We start from the raw sequence: 17,352 nt of genomic DNA, 5'->3' as shown, positions 1-17,352 counted from the left end.
TCTGGAATTTCATATATGATCTAGATATGTATAACGAAATGAACATCTAAGGCCTTTGTCGATCATTAAGGCTCTGTGGGCTCAAAGGAACACCAAGTTAACCCAAGATCAAGCTCAAATCAAATCAGCTGAAAAACTATTATCAACAAATACAAAATGTGTATCGTGTTAAGATCAAATACTAAAAAAAAAAGTAAACTAAAACATCTATCCCTTAGGTCTTTTCCTTGTGCTTGATCAAAGTTCAAATAGTGATTCATAAACTAATTTTAAAAATTTTAATCAAAATGACTTTTGGAAGTACTTTTATAGTTCAATTGGCAAAGGGAAGTCTGGAATATTATCAGTTGTGATATTTCAGCAAACAAGCTGGTTAGAGTAGTGGGCTATATTCGGCCGGCTAAAAAGAGGTTTTCCATCTGGCCCAAAAGCTTACAGTTATGGTCACTTTCTTGAAGCCCGGCCCAATAAGATTTATCCTCAATTGATTTCTCTTTTAATACTGTTGATCATCTTAATGTACTCATAACTACATTAAAAACGTCTTGTCATTATATATAATACTAAATAAATGAAATAGAAAAAAAAGGGGTCAGATTATCCTATAAAATAGTGCTGTAGAATTATTTGATTTACTTTAAAATTAGTGCAATATAACTAATACTAATCTTAAAACAAATTTCAAGTTCATTTTGATACAAATTATTTCAGAATATCTTGATAAATTTTTCCAATGAAATAACCAATAATTAGTGTCTAATTTGTTAGGGGCTGCGCGGTAAATAAAATGGAAGTTTTTTAAAATTATCGATGTTTGGTTGGAAGAAAAATTTATTCGGAATTATATATCTGATTAATTTTTAGTGTGCTTAGAATTTATTAGATTTGAGCAAATTCTGAACACATGGATTATGTGAAGCACTGCTCGCCTGCAAACCGCCATCACAATCACCACCAAATTCCGCTTGTCGCTTGCTATTGCAACCACCATTTTGGTCACCAGCTACCATCGTTACTAATTGATTTCTACATCGTTAGGCTTAACACCGAATTAATTTTACTTCAAATCAAATAAAAAATAGTTTTCTTCTTCACTTATAGCATGTTATTAATATATTTTACTTATTTTATACTGTAATTTCAACAAAAAAAAAAACTCCTGCAAACCGCCATCACAATCACCACCAAATTCCGCTTGTCGCTTGCTATTGCAACCACCATTTTGGTCACCAGCTACCATCGTTACTAATTGATTTCTACATCGTTAGGCTTAACACCGAATTAATTTTACTTCAAATCAAATAAAAAATAGTTTTCTTCTTCACTTATAGCATGTTATTAATATATTTTACTTATTTTATACTGTAATTTCAACAAAAAAAAAAATAATGATCTATTAAATTAGTGTTATGGAAATGACCGAATATATATATATATATATATATATATATAAAGTTTGTAAGACACATTTGCATATTTATAAAAACCAATTTATTAACCTAATTAAGTGTTGCAGCTTTTGAATTGATAGATGACATAAAAGGAGATTTGGAGAATATGAAGTGCTAATGCTCTTAATTATAACATTTTTCTTTATCATATAATTTTTTTCATAATAACAATTCTAATAAAAAATAAAATTTGAAATCATCAATGTTAGTCCCAATTCTCAAAAAAAAAAAAAAAAAAAAAGTTAAACGTAGCTTTGAAACTTTGCATATGTAATTTGTATAAAGTTTGTAATTTAATTTGGTCAAAATAGCTCTCAAATTTTATATTTATGCAAATAATATATTTTAATAAAATATTTCTCAATTTATTACATTTTATTTGAATATGAAACAATTCATAAGGACAATAATGAATGATTTGCTCTTGATTAAGTAATGAACTTTTAATGGATGGTACATAAAGTAAGCTGCATTTGTCTACATATGGCTATGATTGATGCAATGTGTCTGCAAATTTGAAGTGAAGAAATGGGCTTAAATAATATGAACTAAAAGGAAAAATTAAAGGCCAATTTGGGATTACTTTAACATTTTATATAATCTAGTATGAAATAATTGTAAAAAAATTAATTTAGCTACTTTAGTTAAAAATATAATTTTATTAAAAATATAATTTTATTTAAAATTTATTAAAAAATAATATGAAAATAATAACGAATTGAAATTATTATTAATATCTTAAAGCAATGCAAAAAAAAAAAAAAATTCAAACAAATCCTAAATTTATATTGTACTAATTTTTTATGTATTTAAATAAAAAATAACAATTATAAAACTTTACTAAAAAATTCAAAGCTATATACATCTCTTAACTTAATTAATAGTTGATATATACTCATAAAAATCATTATGTTTTATATATATTATAAGGATGACACACAATGAACTATATATAAGAATGAATAACATGCAGTAATATTCACCTGTGATTTCTTCTAAACTACATAACAATTATATATTTATTAAAATATCTCCTTTTGATGATCTCTGCACACTAAATCATTATTGTGAAAAATTAAGGGCTCAGTCCATTCTATAAAAAGAATAAGGGTGTATAGTGAAAAACCAAAAATCAGCCATAAACAAAAAAATTGAGGCTTCACAAAATATAAAAGAAAGCATGTACATCCCAAAGAAGAAAGAAAAGGAAAAATAAAATAGACAGAGAACACTGTTTGGCCTGGACTCATAAATTGCTCTAGTAATCTTTTTTGATAGTGTGATAGCACAAACATCTTTAGCATTGAATCTTCTATTATTGCGTTCGGTCCAGAGGAGGTAAATCGTAGCATGAAGAGTAAGGAGAATGTCATCTTTCAGATTACGATCAACCGCAAGCCCATCGATGTGATTTAAAGCTTGAGAAATGGAGGGCCTTAAGAAGAAGTTATGGACATGTGGGTTTAGTTTAGTCAAAACTTGAAAGAAATATCCACATTCAAATATCAATGGGATGAGCGGGGCAGCTCGGTGGTTGAGCGAAAAAATTCCTCCCCCAGCTCCCATGTTCGATCCCTAACGGTTCCAAAAAAAATAAGAGGTATCACTAGCAAAGAGTTTCGAGCAGAATTCTTTAAAATAAGTAATCGTATAAATCATAATATTTAACATGTTCTTTCTTCTTCTGTAAAGGTTCAGCTCATAATTTTCTCAAAAAAAAAAAAAAATCTTGCAATTTTACATCCATACCAACTCACATTCTCACTTATTTAAATTCTCATAAAACCCAAAAACATTACAAAATATCACTTCCCCTCAGGCAGCAGGGCCCCACTTCTCCATGCAAGAAACATTTTCGTTGTAAGTGACTTCCCCGACTTCCAATATCCACCACTTCCCAAAGAAGCCCTCCAGGTCATGCATGCTCCAGCTCCCCACACGATTCTCAGTGATCATGACAAGAAGGGCCCCACGTGCGACCATCAGATTCACACGCGTGGGTGCGTAATTAACCGGCTTACTTAGTCTTCACAAATTTCGAAGCTCTATCATTAGTCCAAAAGCTGACCGCCACAATTTTCGGGTCAAGCGGGTCGGATCCCTTTGACCAAACTCTCTGCCCCCCTCATCTTAAACTCCACAGTCAGCTCCTTTTCATATAGTTATACATAATAATTCACATATGGCTGGTACGAGCCGGCCTAGCCACCTTGTCTAGCACTCCACACGTATGGACGAGCTCCTCTCGCACGCTCCCTGCTTCCTCGTGACACGTACGGGCATCCCTTTCTTCATCCTCACGGTCGGAAAGTTCACCACCTGGTCCTCCTCCGCCACCCACCTGTTATCAACGTCACCATTCAAACATCCACACATGTGAGTCACACCAAATATTATAAATTTATGGAGAGATTATTTTGTGCAGACACCACACACAGCTTATAATCCAGAGACGAATCAAGTGCAGCCATGTCATCCAATACCGAGCTTGATATGTACCGAGCTGCGGTACCGAGTAGGAAATGACGTGGCACATTTTTATTAGGCTCTGAAGGCATTCGGCATCCGCACAAAATAATTCATCAAATTTAAGAGCCTATCTACAAATGCACACAAATTAATGCTCATTATGCAGCAAAAATAATTAGGTGTCTCACTCGTTGAAACATGACAGGCATTTATGTTCGCGAAAAAAACGGAAAGCCCAACCACATGGAGTCAATGAACCAGTTTAGCACGCTTGGGCATCTACAACCAGTGAGAGCCAAAAATGGCTAGCACGTACGTTCACACGTGCATGGATAGGGTGAGGCCAAGTAAGTACTTGATGTTGATGTATGATGCTAGACGCACCTACTGATTCATGTGGTCTAGTATCTATAAAGAGTATAGTGGAAGGTGAATCAGATTCCCAATATCAATGCACCAGTCTTCTATTATTGACCATGCATGGGATGATGCCATGCATGCATGGGTCACCATTAATGCTATGATATATAGTACGTTTATGATAACACGTGTGCGTGCATGGCATGTGTGGATACATGTGTGAAAGGAATCAAAATTGAATGCGACTATGGTAATTAATCCTTACGTGAAGCTGGTAACAAAGTGGTGTAGGAAGATGGAAGCTTCAAGCCTGGCTAGGTCAAGCCCGGGACATAGCCGTTGCCCACCTCCAAAAGGAGTAAAGTTGCAAGCACTCACGTCCTTCTCCTGCAGCTTTCAATCAACAACAGAATTCAGATGAGAGAATTTTGGAATTACATGGGAGAACTAAGTTTCGTTTGACACAGCTTTTGATCATTTTTTTGCAGCTTTTAAGAAAGTTTTTACTAAAGAGTTAAAGCTGTTCCAAACGAAACCTAGTAGAAGTGAGTTGATTCATGCAATGCAATGTGAAATTACGTGCCTTCCACCTCCATGGATTGAAGCTGAGGGGGTCCTCGTAGATGGCCTCGTCGAGATGAACTGACCTGAAGTAGGTGAAGACACACCAACCCTTGGGAATGAAGTGGCCCTTCACCTCTACATCCTTCACAGCCTTGCGCATGATTCCTCCTATTATGTTTCCTAGTCTTAGTGTCTCAGTAATGACCTGCTAAAAATTAGTTTTTTTAATGATTTTGGATAAATTTTTATTATATAAAATTAAATTATCATAAAATATAACAGTTCTCTAGACGATCTTATTATAATTTTTATCAGAATATTCAGAAAGAAAATTTTTTTGTCATTATCTTTACTTACATCTTGTGTAAATGATAAGGACATGAAGTCATTCCACTCCAAATCTTGACCTTGTTGAGATTTCCTTTCCTTGAGTTCCATGTTCTCCTCCTGCGATTATTAACCTCAATTTGATAAGTAGATGAAACCTTGACTAATTAAGGAAATGACATGTAATCCCAAAGTTTAATCTATATTATTATGTAAAAAAAAGATTAAAATTCCCTTTAAAATGATAGAGAAAATTGACTTAATATGCCTTATAATATCAAAATTGGCAATATAATTGCTTGCAAATCTATATGAATAAATGACAAAATATACTTATCTCTAATGAATAATTTTTATAATTATGATAATCATAAGATAATCACTATATTTAGTAACCTAAACAAAGTATTTATTAAAGAAAAATATGTATTCATCATGTAATAACCTCTAATACTTTTACTCTATGGTTATTGACTGATTCCCCATACTTCTTTTTTTCAACTTGGACTACTGGCCAAGAGCTAAAAGGGAAACAAAGCCACAAACCAACGTTTGGCATCTCCTTATTCCGCTGGTAATTAATTAATTAATTTTTACTAATCATTAGACTTAATTACTAATTAATTAAAACAAACGTAATTACGACAGCAATTTAGTGCTAATTACAGTACCTCGAGCTGCCGGAGAGCGAGAGGGCATTCGCCGAGGTACTTAACAGCCAGAGTAACGAGCAGCGGCACGGAGTCCTCCGCCGGAATCATAAGGTCGATCATGTTGTCCGAAATCAGGTCGTCGCTCAACTGACCACTCGTGTCGTTAATAAGCACGTCAATAACGTCCTTAGAGTTCGGCCTTATCCCACGCCGACTCTCATTTCTTCTCCTCTTCTCCTCAATAATCTTCTTCACAAGCATCACCATCCTCTTCTTCGCCTGCAATAATTAATTAATTTTTTTGGGGGATTAACATTATGATTAAGGGTGTAATTAAGTAAATTTTTTTTAATTACTTGGAGGGATTTGTAAAGCCTGGTTCCGGGGAACTTGACAGGAAGAGACATTAATCCTGCAATAAATTCCTGGAACTGGCTCTTGAGAAAATCCATTTCGTCGCCCGGATCGAGGCCGATGAGCCCTTTGATGAGAATCTGGAACACAATCTGATGGGAGAGAAATAAAACCGGGTCAAGATTGTAGCAGCAATAAGTGAGCACGTGCGGGGAAGAGAGAGAAACTGACATGTTTGGTCTGGTTCTGAATGAGAATGGGCTGGGTCGTGTCGGGCCAGGTGGCCAGAGACCGTCGGACGTAAAATTGCATGTCGGTGGTGATTTGAGACTTCAGCTGGGGGGATTTGAAGAAGGCGCCGATGAGGCCGTGAACGCGCCGCTGGAGGGAGCCGTTTATTAGAAGGATGGAGGATTCGCCCATTAGCTCGGAGACGGATTTGGGGTATGAAGGGACGAAGGCGTGAGCGTCGCTTTGGAGGACGAAGCGGCTTACTTCGGCGTCGGTGGAGACGATGGTGGGGCTGCCGAATATGTGCGATTTGAACACATTACCGTACCTGCGGGAAAAAAAAAAAGATTTTTTTTTTACATAATTATAAAAGTTTTAATAGCAAAATTTGGATTTTTTTTTTCTTTTTAGATTCAGGATGAACGTACAACAGGCGACGGCGGTTCATGAAAGACTCAGGGTGGGGGGAATAGGCGGCGGAGATGAATTCGATTGTTTCGCCCAGAAAGGGCCAGCCGAGGGAGCCGAGGGGGAGGGGGCGGGCTGGGTCGGGTCGGGTGCGGAGGCGGGCGAGGTGGAGAGCGGTGGCGAGGAGGAGGGGTAGGAGGAGGAGGAGGAGGAGGAGTGTGCTTATATATATATATATATATATATATATATATATATTCACTTATTATCCTTTGTTGAACTAAGGTTTTATGATTGGGATGACTTTCTTTCTGCTTCATGAAACTGTTTTATAGTAAAAAAAATTCTTGAATTTGAAAATTTTGTTCTAGAAAGCTGTTTCATGAAGCTGCTTTATAAAACCGTAAGAAAGCTATCCCAAGCAAAACATAAGTTTTAAATATAAAACTGTAAGAAAGCTATTCCAAGCAAAACATAAGTTTTAAATATAAATACTCATTTGTATTATAAGAAAAGAAGTTAGATGGCTCAATAATGAAAAAGAGGCATTTAATCACTGTTTCTCAATTATGTATCAAGAAATTTGACTTTAGGTAGAGGTTTCTATCAAGAATTGTATATTCTTTTGTTTCTTTGTAATGAGTTGGGTGTCAATTGGTATCAAAGCTACCAACATTCCACCTCGGAGAAATAGCCAACATCTTGTCCAAAATTATGTGATCGAAAATTTGCTAAGTGGGAAATTCAACAACTACATCTATGTTTTGTATAGCTAAGGCAAAGAAAAAATAGTGTGCATTTGAACAATATAGATGTGATAAGGTAGATTGAAGAAGGGATAAACCCTTTTATCAAGAAGATTCTAGTGAATAAGAGCTAGTTCGACATCTACTTTGGCGGAACTTGAAGATCTTCATTTAACATCATGATTAAAAGTGGACATTCCTTATTTTGAAAGAATAATGGATTCAAAGAAATTTGTTAATGTGCTACCACAATAGAATAAGATATCAAATTTAAAGAAGTACCAACATAGTGTTTATGAAATTGGTGCCGATTAAATTGAAGAAGAGTGCGCCACTAAGGTGGAAACTTTTAAAGCGAATGTGAAATTGTGAAGACTGAAGAAGAAATAATAATTGGGAAATGAAGAAGTGTGCATCACTTAATTGATTAATGAGAGAATAGCGTTGATGCATATGCTCGGTTCGGTAGGGGCAGCTCTTGGACGCGATCGAAGAGAGGGAAAGAAATGCTCGGCGTCAGGGCAGCTCTCGGATGGCGAGCAAAGAGGGTTCGGTCGGGGCAGCTCTCGGACTTGAGAGGGAAAGAAAGTGAAGAGGGTTCGATCACGATAGAAATGAGAAATCAAACGGCGGACATGTCGAAATAGGGCCTATATCGGCGTCTTTCCTACGAATTATTCGTCGGTTATGTTACCGACGGATAATACGCTAGCAATGTTTTGTCGAGTTTAAGTAAGCCGGTGCAATATTTGCCGGCAATTTCGCCGTTAATTACCGACTGAATGTGCGCTGGAATCCTTTAAAATACCGACAAAAAGCCGGCGGAATATGCGCAGGTGTTTCAGCGGTGGAAATTGTGCCGGACATTTTGCTGTTAAGTTACTGACATATATTCTACCGGTAAACCTGTCTATTTTACCGACATAAATATTTCCGCTGGATCGCCCGACGGTAATGACAGATTTTTCTATTGTGCATTAAATAAAGGATGTTGCATGTGGACGCTTCATTTCTCTTCTTTTCTTCACGTGCTTGAATCTATAGTAAAAAAAATAGATTGTTGGGATGATCCACTAAATCTTGTTAGGCGATTGATTTCATAATTCAATTCCTTAAAAATGTAACTTTATTTTATCCTAAATAGATGATTAATTGATAACAACATTTGATAACAATTAAATCATATATATTTATCATAATATTTTAATTTCATCAATACTTTTGATGACTCTTGATAATATATATGATCAACAGTTAGCTTTTCTGATGACAAACACATGACAAGCAACTAGCTTTCCCATTGTTCTTCAACTAGAAAATATGTTATATGCTAAAAAATCACCAACTATCCTTAAGAGTGTTATTTTTATGTGAAAATTTTTCTTTCTCAAGGTATCATATATGAGCACACCTTCTATACATAATAGTTTTAGCTCATCTATCGATGGCTACAAGTATACAAATTTATTTTTTGGATCATGTTGCCTAAAAATTATAAGCATGAAGACATATATATAAGGTGTTGTCATACACATCCAAGTATGTACCCTCCCTAGTTGTTCCTTGCATGAAGTCTATGTAGTAACCAAAATGTTGGCATACCCTATTTTTACTCTCATCATATTAAGATTCTCTATTTCACTCTCTTTAAATTCAATCGTTCTTCTTCTTATTTGATTTATTGTAATATTTCATGTTTCACCACTATTATGCACTAAAAATTCTTATAATCAAGCATAAATCTTGACAATATTTAGATTTAAAATCACTAAGAATGTATTGCTCTAAGTCTAAAAAATCTAAATCAAGCACTCAATAGTATAGTTTGGAATTTATTAATATCATTTTAAGACATTGAATTACATTCAAATTTTTTATGCCCATAATCAAAATGAGCATATTAATACGAAAAATTTGACAAATTCAAGATCACGCAATCATGACATAAGTTTTCAGGTCATTAGAGATAAATGCATAATTATTTTTATTTTTGAATTTGTACAAGGGATAGTGGACTAAGTAAACTTGTATAATGACACATGAAGCTATGTGATTGCGTAAATCTTTGTTTATCCAGATATGAATTAAGGTCAGAAACATCCATATATGTAACTTCAATTTATTGTTGCATTAGTGTTAGTTGTTGCAGCATGCCTACCTTCAACTTGGAGCATATTAGGTTTACTAAATTTTTGTGTGTTGATTTAATAGCATGATCTTTTTAAGGGCTTATTAACATATTTTCATTTACGAAAAAAAAAATCATGACATCATTATAAGATACTTAGATTTATAAAAGATATTGAATAATCAAAGGGATCAATACTAGCCATTTGATGGAGTGTCCTAATTTGTAGTTATTAAAATGAATAGAATACCCTATGGAAAATATATAAATGGGACCTTCACACATTCAAGAAGATTGACGAAGTAGATAATATGTAGACCTGAAGAGTTCTAGCACTCTGCTTGCTAGCTTCTATCACTCATTGTAGATTGCCACCAATGCTCGCCAACATAGATCTATCATCGATGTTTAGTGATGATGTCTATTTACATACGTCATAGATGCCTAATGACTTCCATCATTGATGCCCACTGATGTTCATCGCTAACACCCACTACTCATGGCCCTATTGGCGCACATTGTTGACATCTTTTAACACTCATTAATTGATCCTCGCAACTATTTGTCGACGTTGACTTCCATACAATGATGTCAACTATTATTTGTCTTCAACTATCATCAGTGACCACCATCAACTATCCCAAATATCCATCATTCATCTTGATCTATCATCAAACGTCGCCAATATCCATCACCTTACATCGTTCACCGCCCAACTTTTGCCAATGCCTATCATTTTGCTTCTAGTTCGGCCATCTCTAACAACAAAGAAGACCATATATATTGTCCCGACATTCAACCTACATAATAAAATTATCTCAACTAGTTCCTTTTCATAACTTATCATGTGAACAAAAAATTATTGATCATTTTTTGACCAATGATCTACTCATTTATGCATGAGCTTCATTTCCATATGATTCAGACTTGATAAACTTTCTCTCTGCCACCACAACTATTCTAACACTCAACATCAAGGTCATATTCTTGCAGTGTTTCATGTCCCTACATCCTTGTAGTCAAATCTTCAACCCATAGATCTTATATATGTTTGAGTCTTGATCAACTAATTATATATTATCATAAACTTTATAAAGTGGCACAAATTTAATATGAAAATTTTCCATCTATACCGCATATATACAGTGAACATAAAATGTAAGAAAAATAAAGCCATGGAAAAAGTATTATCATACAGACCTCCATTTCTCCATCAACCTTTGATAAGGTTAGATCTGAGGATCTTTTTTTGGTTAAGTGGGGACCGTTCCTATCATGAATCTCTCTCTCTCTCTCTCTCTCTCTCTCTCTCTCTCTCTCTCTCGCTCTGTGTGTGTGTGTGTGTGTGTGGATCTCCACTCAACTTTAAAGAGAAAAAGTAAGAGAATTGACTATAGACTTGAGTGTCCACACAAGCTTGCTAACGTCGGCTGATACAACTTTTTTAATGGAAGAGACTTACGAGCCACAAGTGGTGCACAGTAGTATCTTATATTACTGGAGAATGAAACAGAAAGGCCTTTCTTTTGCTTTCCTCTTTGACCGCTTGGTAATTAAATAAGACACTTAGCCACCAATTGAGCCCTACTCTTCATCATTCTCTTTTTTAATGAGATTTTATGTGAACCAAAAGCTTCTCTGATTTCTTTTCCTATATTCAAAAGCTTGCTTCAATCAAAGTCTATGTTGTTGTTTTTGTTTTTGTCGTGTTATAAGAACTATATTTTGCCAGTTTATTTGGAGGAGTATTTTTCTCATAAATTATATATTCTTTAGGAAAAGAAAAATATTTTTTAAGAAAATGAGAAGTTATTTATCAAAGAAAGTTACATTTAAAAAGAAATCACATCAATCATCTCTGTGGTAGGTGATAGAGCCAAACAGAACTTTAGTATTTAATTAATAGTATAAAATAATCTGTTGAATATATATATAACGTTATACCCTCTTTTAATATTTGATAAAATATTCTTTTTAGATGAGTTTTAAATTTTTAAAAAAATTTTTTTTTAGATGGGTTTTTTTTTTTTTTTTTTGATACATTTAATAAAAATTTATAGGAGAGTAGATGGTTTAGAGCTGATCTATGTTAAGAAATATGGAGGTAGATCTAAAAAGACTCGTTTGGAAAGTATTTAAGATGATCATTTTTATTGTGTGACTTATATATTACAAATGATACTTTTTTCATAAAATGTTAAGACATTAATATAATTTAGTAGATATAAATCATATAATATATCTTCTATGACAGAAGTAGGATTCTCAATATGTTTGAATTACTCTTAGGCTATATATGGTAGGTGGCCATCTCGATCACTCTCCTTATGTGAGAAGAGACTAGGTGATAAGCAAAGATGAGTAACAACTTCATTAATTGACAGGCATTAGGCGTGAAATCTGGCATGTATCCAGCGATTGTAGAGTAAGAATGTTATGTGAAGGCAATTATTTGCTAGGTTGTTCTCCTTATAGGAGGCTAAATTTACACCCAAGAAGGCAAGCATTAGAAATCCTTTGTTGATAGATGACGGACAATGATAAATAGGAGATGGTTTGTGTTATATATAATTGATTATTCATATTATTAGAGGCATGACTAGTTATTAAGAAGCAAGTCAAATGCTATTGGATGAGAGGAATAGAATGATAGTCGACTGAGAATAATAGATATTGAGAGACAATCAGTGATTTGCTCGATCATTCTCTATATAGGATGTGAGACTGTCTCTGAGGAAGACAAAAAATAAATTCTTGTGGTTAATAAACACCAAAGATTAATATATGTCAATTAGGAATGTGAAACATCATGTGGTTGACATATGTTCAACATTATCGCATGATGCTCAATATTAGCATGCATGAGATGATAAGTGACTTGAAATGCTAGATTTTGAGTGATGATTAATAGCTAGTCGATTGTCCTCTTTATAAAAGTGGCGCCAATAACCAAGAAGATGGGTACTATATGTCAGTGGTTAATAAACATCTGATATTCACAAAAAATGGATAATAGTTAATTAGGACATGTACGTTGGATGAAATTGTGCAATTGAACTCATCACTTCTCCCTATATGAAGGGAATATTGGATGACCAAGAAGGTTGGTATCAAAGGTTAGTAATCAACCAACTTTCATTAGACAAAGATGATGAAAGTTGACATTATGATGACATCATGTGCCAATGTTAGTAGATGGTGAATGATGGCAGGTCTTAACATTGGGTATGATGATAGTTTTCATTATTAGTTGACAAAAAATGTTAGTAGGTGTTGTAGATAAAATTTTAAATGTTTCATGTGATCTACTGATTTGTTTTTAAATATGTTTAGTAGTTTCTTTTACTCAAATCTGTAAAAGAAAAATAATACAATTTTTTTTTATAATTAGATACATCATAGGGAATATATAATCCATCAGGAAGGATGAAGAGAATATTCTCCTATCATTCCAATTAAAAAAATAAATTATAAAATATTTTCCCATGATCAAATGTATAAAAGATATTCGATTCACCATAAAGGCAAATAGAATATCCATTTATCTTTTAGTTATGAGATTAAATATAATATTTAAAGCAAAGATCTACGTTTATAGATTTTTCCCCTACCTTAGAAAGAAACTACTAGACTCCCTACAAGGGCAAGCCCCTATAGTTCATTACAACTCCAGAGAGAACACTCTCAATTAAATTGAAAATTAAATAGTTCTAAAATTCATATAGATTTAAAGAAATAGTTGGGCTTCTTTAGATTTCTATGCACATGTTTTAGATTATAAATTCTAGAGTTTTCTTTTGAATTTTTTATTTGAATATAATGAAGGATGTGCATCGAGAAAGATATATACAATCTAGACTTACCACTTTTTTAGAGTGAGCTGCTAGCTAACAATCCTAATCACAATAATAATCATATGTATGCAGGATTTGATAAGCTCTTTCTTAAGAATCAATGGATTATTATTAAGAAATTTTAAATCAAATGCTATACAACATGCTTATAAAAAATAAAAACTACTTGTATGATGCAAATGATGCATGAAAAAAATAATGTATAGAAGTGCTAATTTTATTGATTTAAAAATTTATAAAGTACAGCCGAGAGTCTGCAGAAAAGTAATGGTGGTCAAGCCGCACTAATAATAAACCTTAATTCTAATCCTACCATAAACATATAAAATCAATTACAACTGATTATGATATTTGAGTACTAAATCTTTTATGGATTTCCAAAAGAGAACATCCTCCATGAGAGGATATTATCTTTTGGAGCCCCACTTATGTATATAAGAAGTTACATTCGACTTTTTTAAAACTCATGGCTCAGTACAACTTGATCTATATATAATAACCTAAAACTTTTATATTTTACATTTCTTTCTCATAAACATCATCCCTATGTATATTCTACTTTGTAGAAATATAAAAGAGCATGTATATAAAAATACATATATGATATTGTGATGTGAGCAGTTATATATATAGAAAAGTAAATAAAATAAATTGCATGGTCCTAAATTCATTCACTTTGCTCTCTGGTGCATTGATAGAAAAATAAAAATAAAATTGACATCCATATTTGAATGAAAAGTAAGCAAACACATGGATACCCTCCTGGCAAAGGCACCCTCAATTAAACCAAACCAATCCATTGGCCTAGCCTAGGCTAAAGATGATTATCCTATCAAATCATCTAAGTTTGTGGAAGAGATTATATGGCTTGGATATGTATTATAGAAGTTAAATAGTTAAATTGCATGTATTTTTAATATTTATTTATTAAAGGTCAAAAAGGGAATTTAATTGAAGTTTAAATGATATGTATATGTATTTTTATTATTCAAGTTTTAGATGTTGAAGTGGTTTATTTAATGTTAAAGAATTTACATATTAATAACCCTAAAGTGCAAGGGTTATTAATTTATAAGTCCTAAGGCTTTTAAATGAAACACTTAATCTCTATGAAGGACAGATGAACAATTGGGAGCCTCTGAAGATTTATTTGAGATAGAGAAAAGACCTCATAAATTTAATATGCATTCCCTCCAGATGGAAGCAAGCATACTGTATAAGATTGGTGTGTTTATTATTGTTTGAAGATCACCCAATCAAATATATTAGTATTATCTTGAAAGGAGCCTTGCAATACACATGAGAGTTCTTTTGGTTATTTAAAATGTACTCAAGACCTTAAAAATAAATGCCAAAATGCCCTCCAAAAGGAATCAAAATTAATGTGGATTTAATCATAGGGTATGATATCACTACAATTTCTATTTTTAATGTCTTATCCAAATTGGATGTGTGTGGTGAATCTTAGAATTGTCTAAGTTAGTTATGACTAATCCTTAAATATTATCATTAAGTGACACTAATGTTGTATCGGCTTTACAAATCAATGTCACTAACCCTTGTTCACATATATGTTAACAATCAAATCAAAACAAGATAGTGTACTAAGTCTAAAAGAATGAAGATTGATGAATTTCCAAATATTAGTGTTAAATCATTACCTAAATATTTGGAAATTCAATCCATCAACAATCATGTATTAATTTAGTTCTACGAGAATGAGTTATATCAATAGGATGCCATGATTTAACCTAGCTAAGAATCAACATGAACACTTAAGCACCTAGTGAATGATTAAAGAAAATTTTGAAACAAATATAATATAATCACTCACCAAGTGCTCAATATACACCCTTGAATTCATTTAACTATAATAAATCTATGTTTAAAAATTCCAATGAGAATTTGAATGAATGCAATAGGTTAAAATCCATTTGCAATGAAGATTTTGAAATATAAACATAATTATAACCAATATACTTTTAAATTTGATTATCACTAAAATAGAGCTCATATAATCCTAATAAAATTACCATAAATAGAGTATAGCATGGAGTTCAACATGGCGTGAGCATAGACATGCAAGCTGTGAGAAGAAAATAAACACACTTATGACATGAAAATGTAAGACTCAACAAAGTATGCATAGACATGGCTGCACTAGATAGACACAGCAGGAAATATAACACTATAAAAGACTATATAAAAAATGAATCTACAAGACATGACACAAATTTAAATAAACATGTATTTACATTAAATCCAACAGCCCAAGCATTTAATTACCTATGTGTATTTTTGTTCAGTCTTCACTAAGGAGAGAGAAAAGTTTATCCACTGATGTGCTTTTAAATATGTTTAGTTCTTTCATTTACTTAAATTTTCATAGCTTAACATTATACCACCCAGGAGGGTAGACTAACGTTCTACTATCGATTTTAAAAAGAAGAAACTACGATTTAATTTGCTAATTAGATACAACATATGGAATATAGAATCCATCCTAAAGGTGAAGAAAACATTCGCCTATTATTTCAATCAGAAAAATAAATTATAAAATTTATTCCCATAAAATACATAAAATATATTTGATTCACCACAAAGTCAAATGAAATATCCATTTATCTATTAATTATGAGATTAAATAAAATATTAATGTAAATATCTATGTTCACAAATTTTTCTTCTACCTTATAAAGAAACTAAAATAAAATTTATATTATTCTGGGTTCTAGACCCCCTATAAGGACAAGCCCCTATATTTAATTATATCTCATGAGATAATACTCTCGATTAAAGTGATGACTAAATAATACTAAAATTCATCTAGATTTAAAGAAATAATTTGGTTACTTTTGATTTCTATGCACATGCTTTATATTTTAAATTATGGAGTTGAGTTTTGAATTTTAGATTTGAATATAGTAAAAATGTGCAGGGAGATAGGTCTATACAATTTGGATTAATCACCTGCCTAATGTTTAGTTGACCAAGTTAACTGTTGACCGAGTCAGGATAATCAATCAGGCTCAAATCATTAAGAGAAATATATAATCTTGAAAGTTTAGTGAAGTTCAGAGTTCAAACTGGAGTTTAATTGGAGGTCACCAAGGTGTTGATGGTTAATTGAGCTAACCTAAGCTAGCTCAACTAGTCATCTTACTCAATCACTAATTCAAGAGGTCAGTGATGCTGGGTTTTATGTTTGGGCTCTTAGTGAGATGATTTATACAAGGTTGAGGTCATGGGTACCAGGGTACTGAGCTGAGCAGTGTATTGAGCTACATGACTGCAAGGCAAGGCTGTAGGTGTGAAAACTCTTAAAATTTTTAGAAATTATTTTTAACCTAAAAGAGTCAATAATTATTTCAGGAGTCATTATAAGTCCAAATCATAAATCATATTTTTTAGAATATTTATAGTATAATGTTTTAATTAATTTATTTTTTTTCATAATTTTTGGGCACTAGTGAAATTTTTTAAGAAATTGACACCTTACAATACAAGTGAGGATTTTTATACCTTAAGGTGTTCATTTTGCAAACCAATTTCATCAATCTTTTCAAAATAAAATGAACTACTTTATGGACATTTTTATATAACTTTTTTAATCCCTAAAATAATTTTATGAATTTTATATTAAAATTTTGATTATAACAATAATATTGTATATTATTTAATAAAAAATATATAAATATTTTAAGCCATAATGACTTATTAAATGGTTTTTTTAACTTAAGGCTCATTTTAACGAAAGGGATGAAAGAGAGGAGAGAGAGAGAGTGGGAGAAGACTAATCTTTGGAGA

At 32.6% G+C, this 17,352-nt stretch overlaps 1 protein-coding gene across 1 annotated transcript in view; it reads right to left on the bottom strand.

Annotated features, from left to right (window-relative positions):
* Positions 1 to 3,130: 3,130 nt before the first annotated feature.
* The window catches only part of LOC110094797 (cytochrome P450 90D2), a 28,351-nt gene continuing 14,129 nt past the window's right edge, over positions 3,131 to 17,352 (bottom strand). Inside the window, exons 3-10 of the mRNA XM_020820123.2 lie at positions 6,838 to 7,034; positions 6,410 to 6,737; positions 6,181 to 6,330; positions 5,843 to 6,103; positions 5,202 to 5,291; positions 4,864 to 5,049; positions 4,546 to 4,667; positions 3,131 to 3,792 (exon numbers count right to left, since the gene is read on the bottom strand). Of these exons, the coding sequence (XP_020675782.1) occupies positions 3,666 to 3,792; positions 4,546 to 4,667; positions 4,864 to 5,049; positions 5,202 to 5,291; positions 5,843 to 6,103; positions 6,181 to 6,330; positions 6,410 to 6,737; positions 6,838 to 7,034 (1,461 nt within the window). The 3' untranslated portion in view covers positions 3,131 to 3,665. The remainder of the gene's footprint in view (positions 3,793 to 4,545; positions 4,668 to 4,863; positions 5,050 to 5,201; positions 5,292 to 5,842; positions 6,104 to 6,180; positions 6,331 to 6,409; positions 6,738 to 6,837; positions 7,035 to 17,352) is intronic.

The sequence above is a fragment of the Dendrobium catenatum genome, unplaced genomic scaffold (assembly GCF_001605985.2).
Source record: "Dendrobium catenatum unplaced genomic scaffold, ASM160598v2 fragScaff_scaffold_670, whole genome shotgun sequence".
Classification (NCBI taxonomy): domain Eukaryota; kingdom Viridiplantae; phylum Streptophyta; class Magnoliopsida; order Asparagales; family Orchidaceae; genus Dendrobium; species Dendrobium catenatum.
Note: the sequence above shows the minus strand (reverse complement) of the source record. Positions and strands in the feature narration are given on the sequence as shown.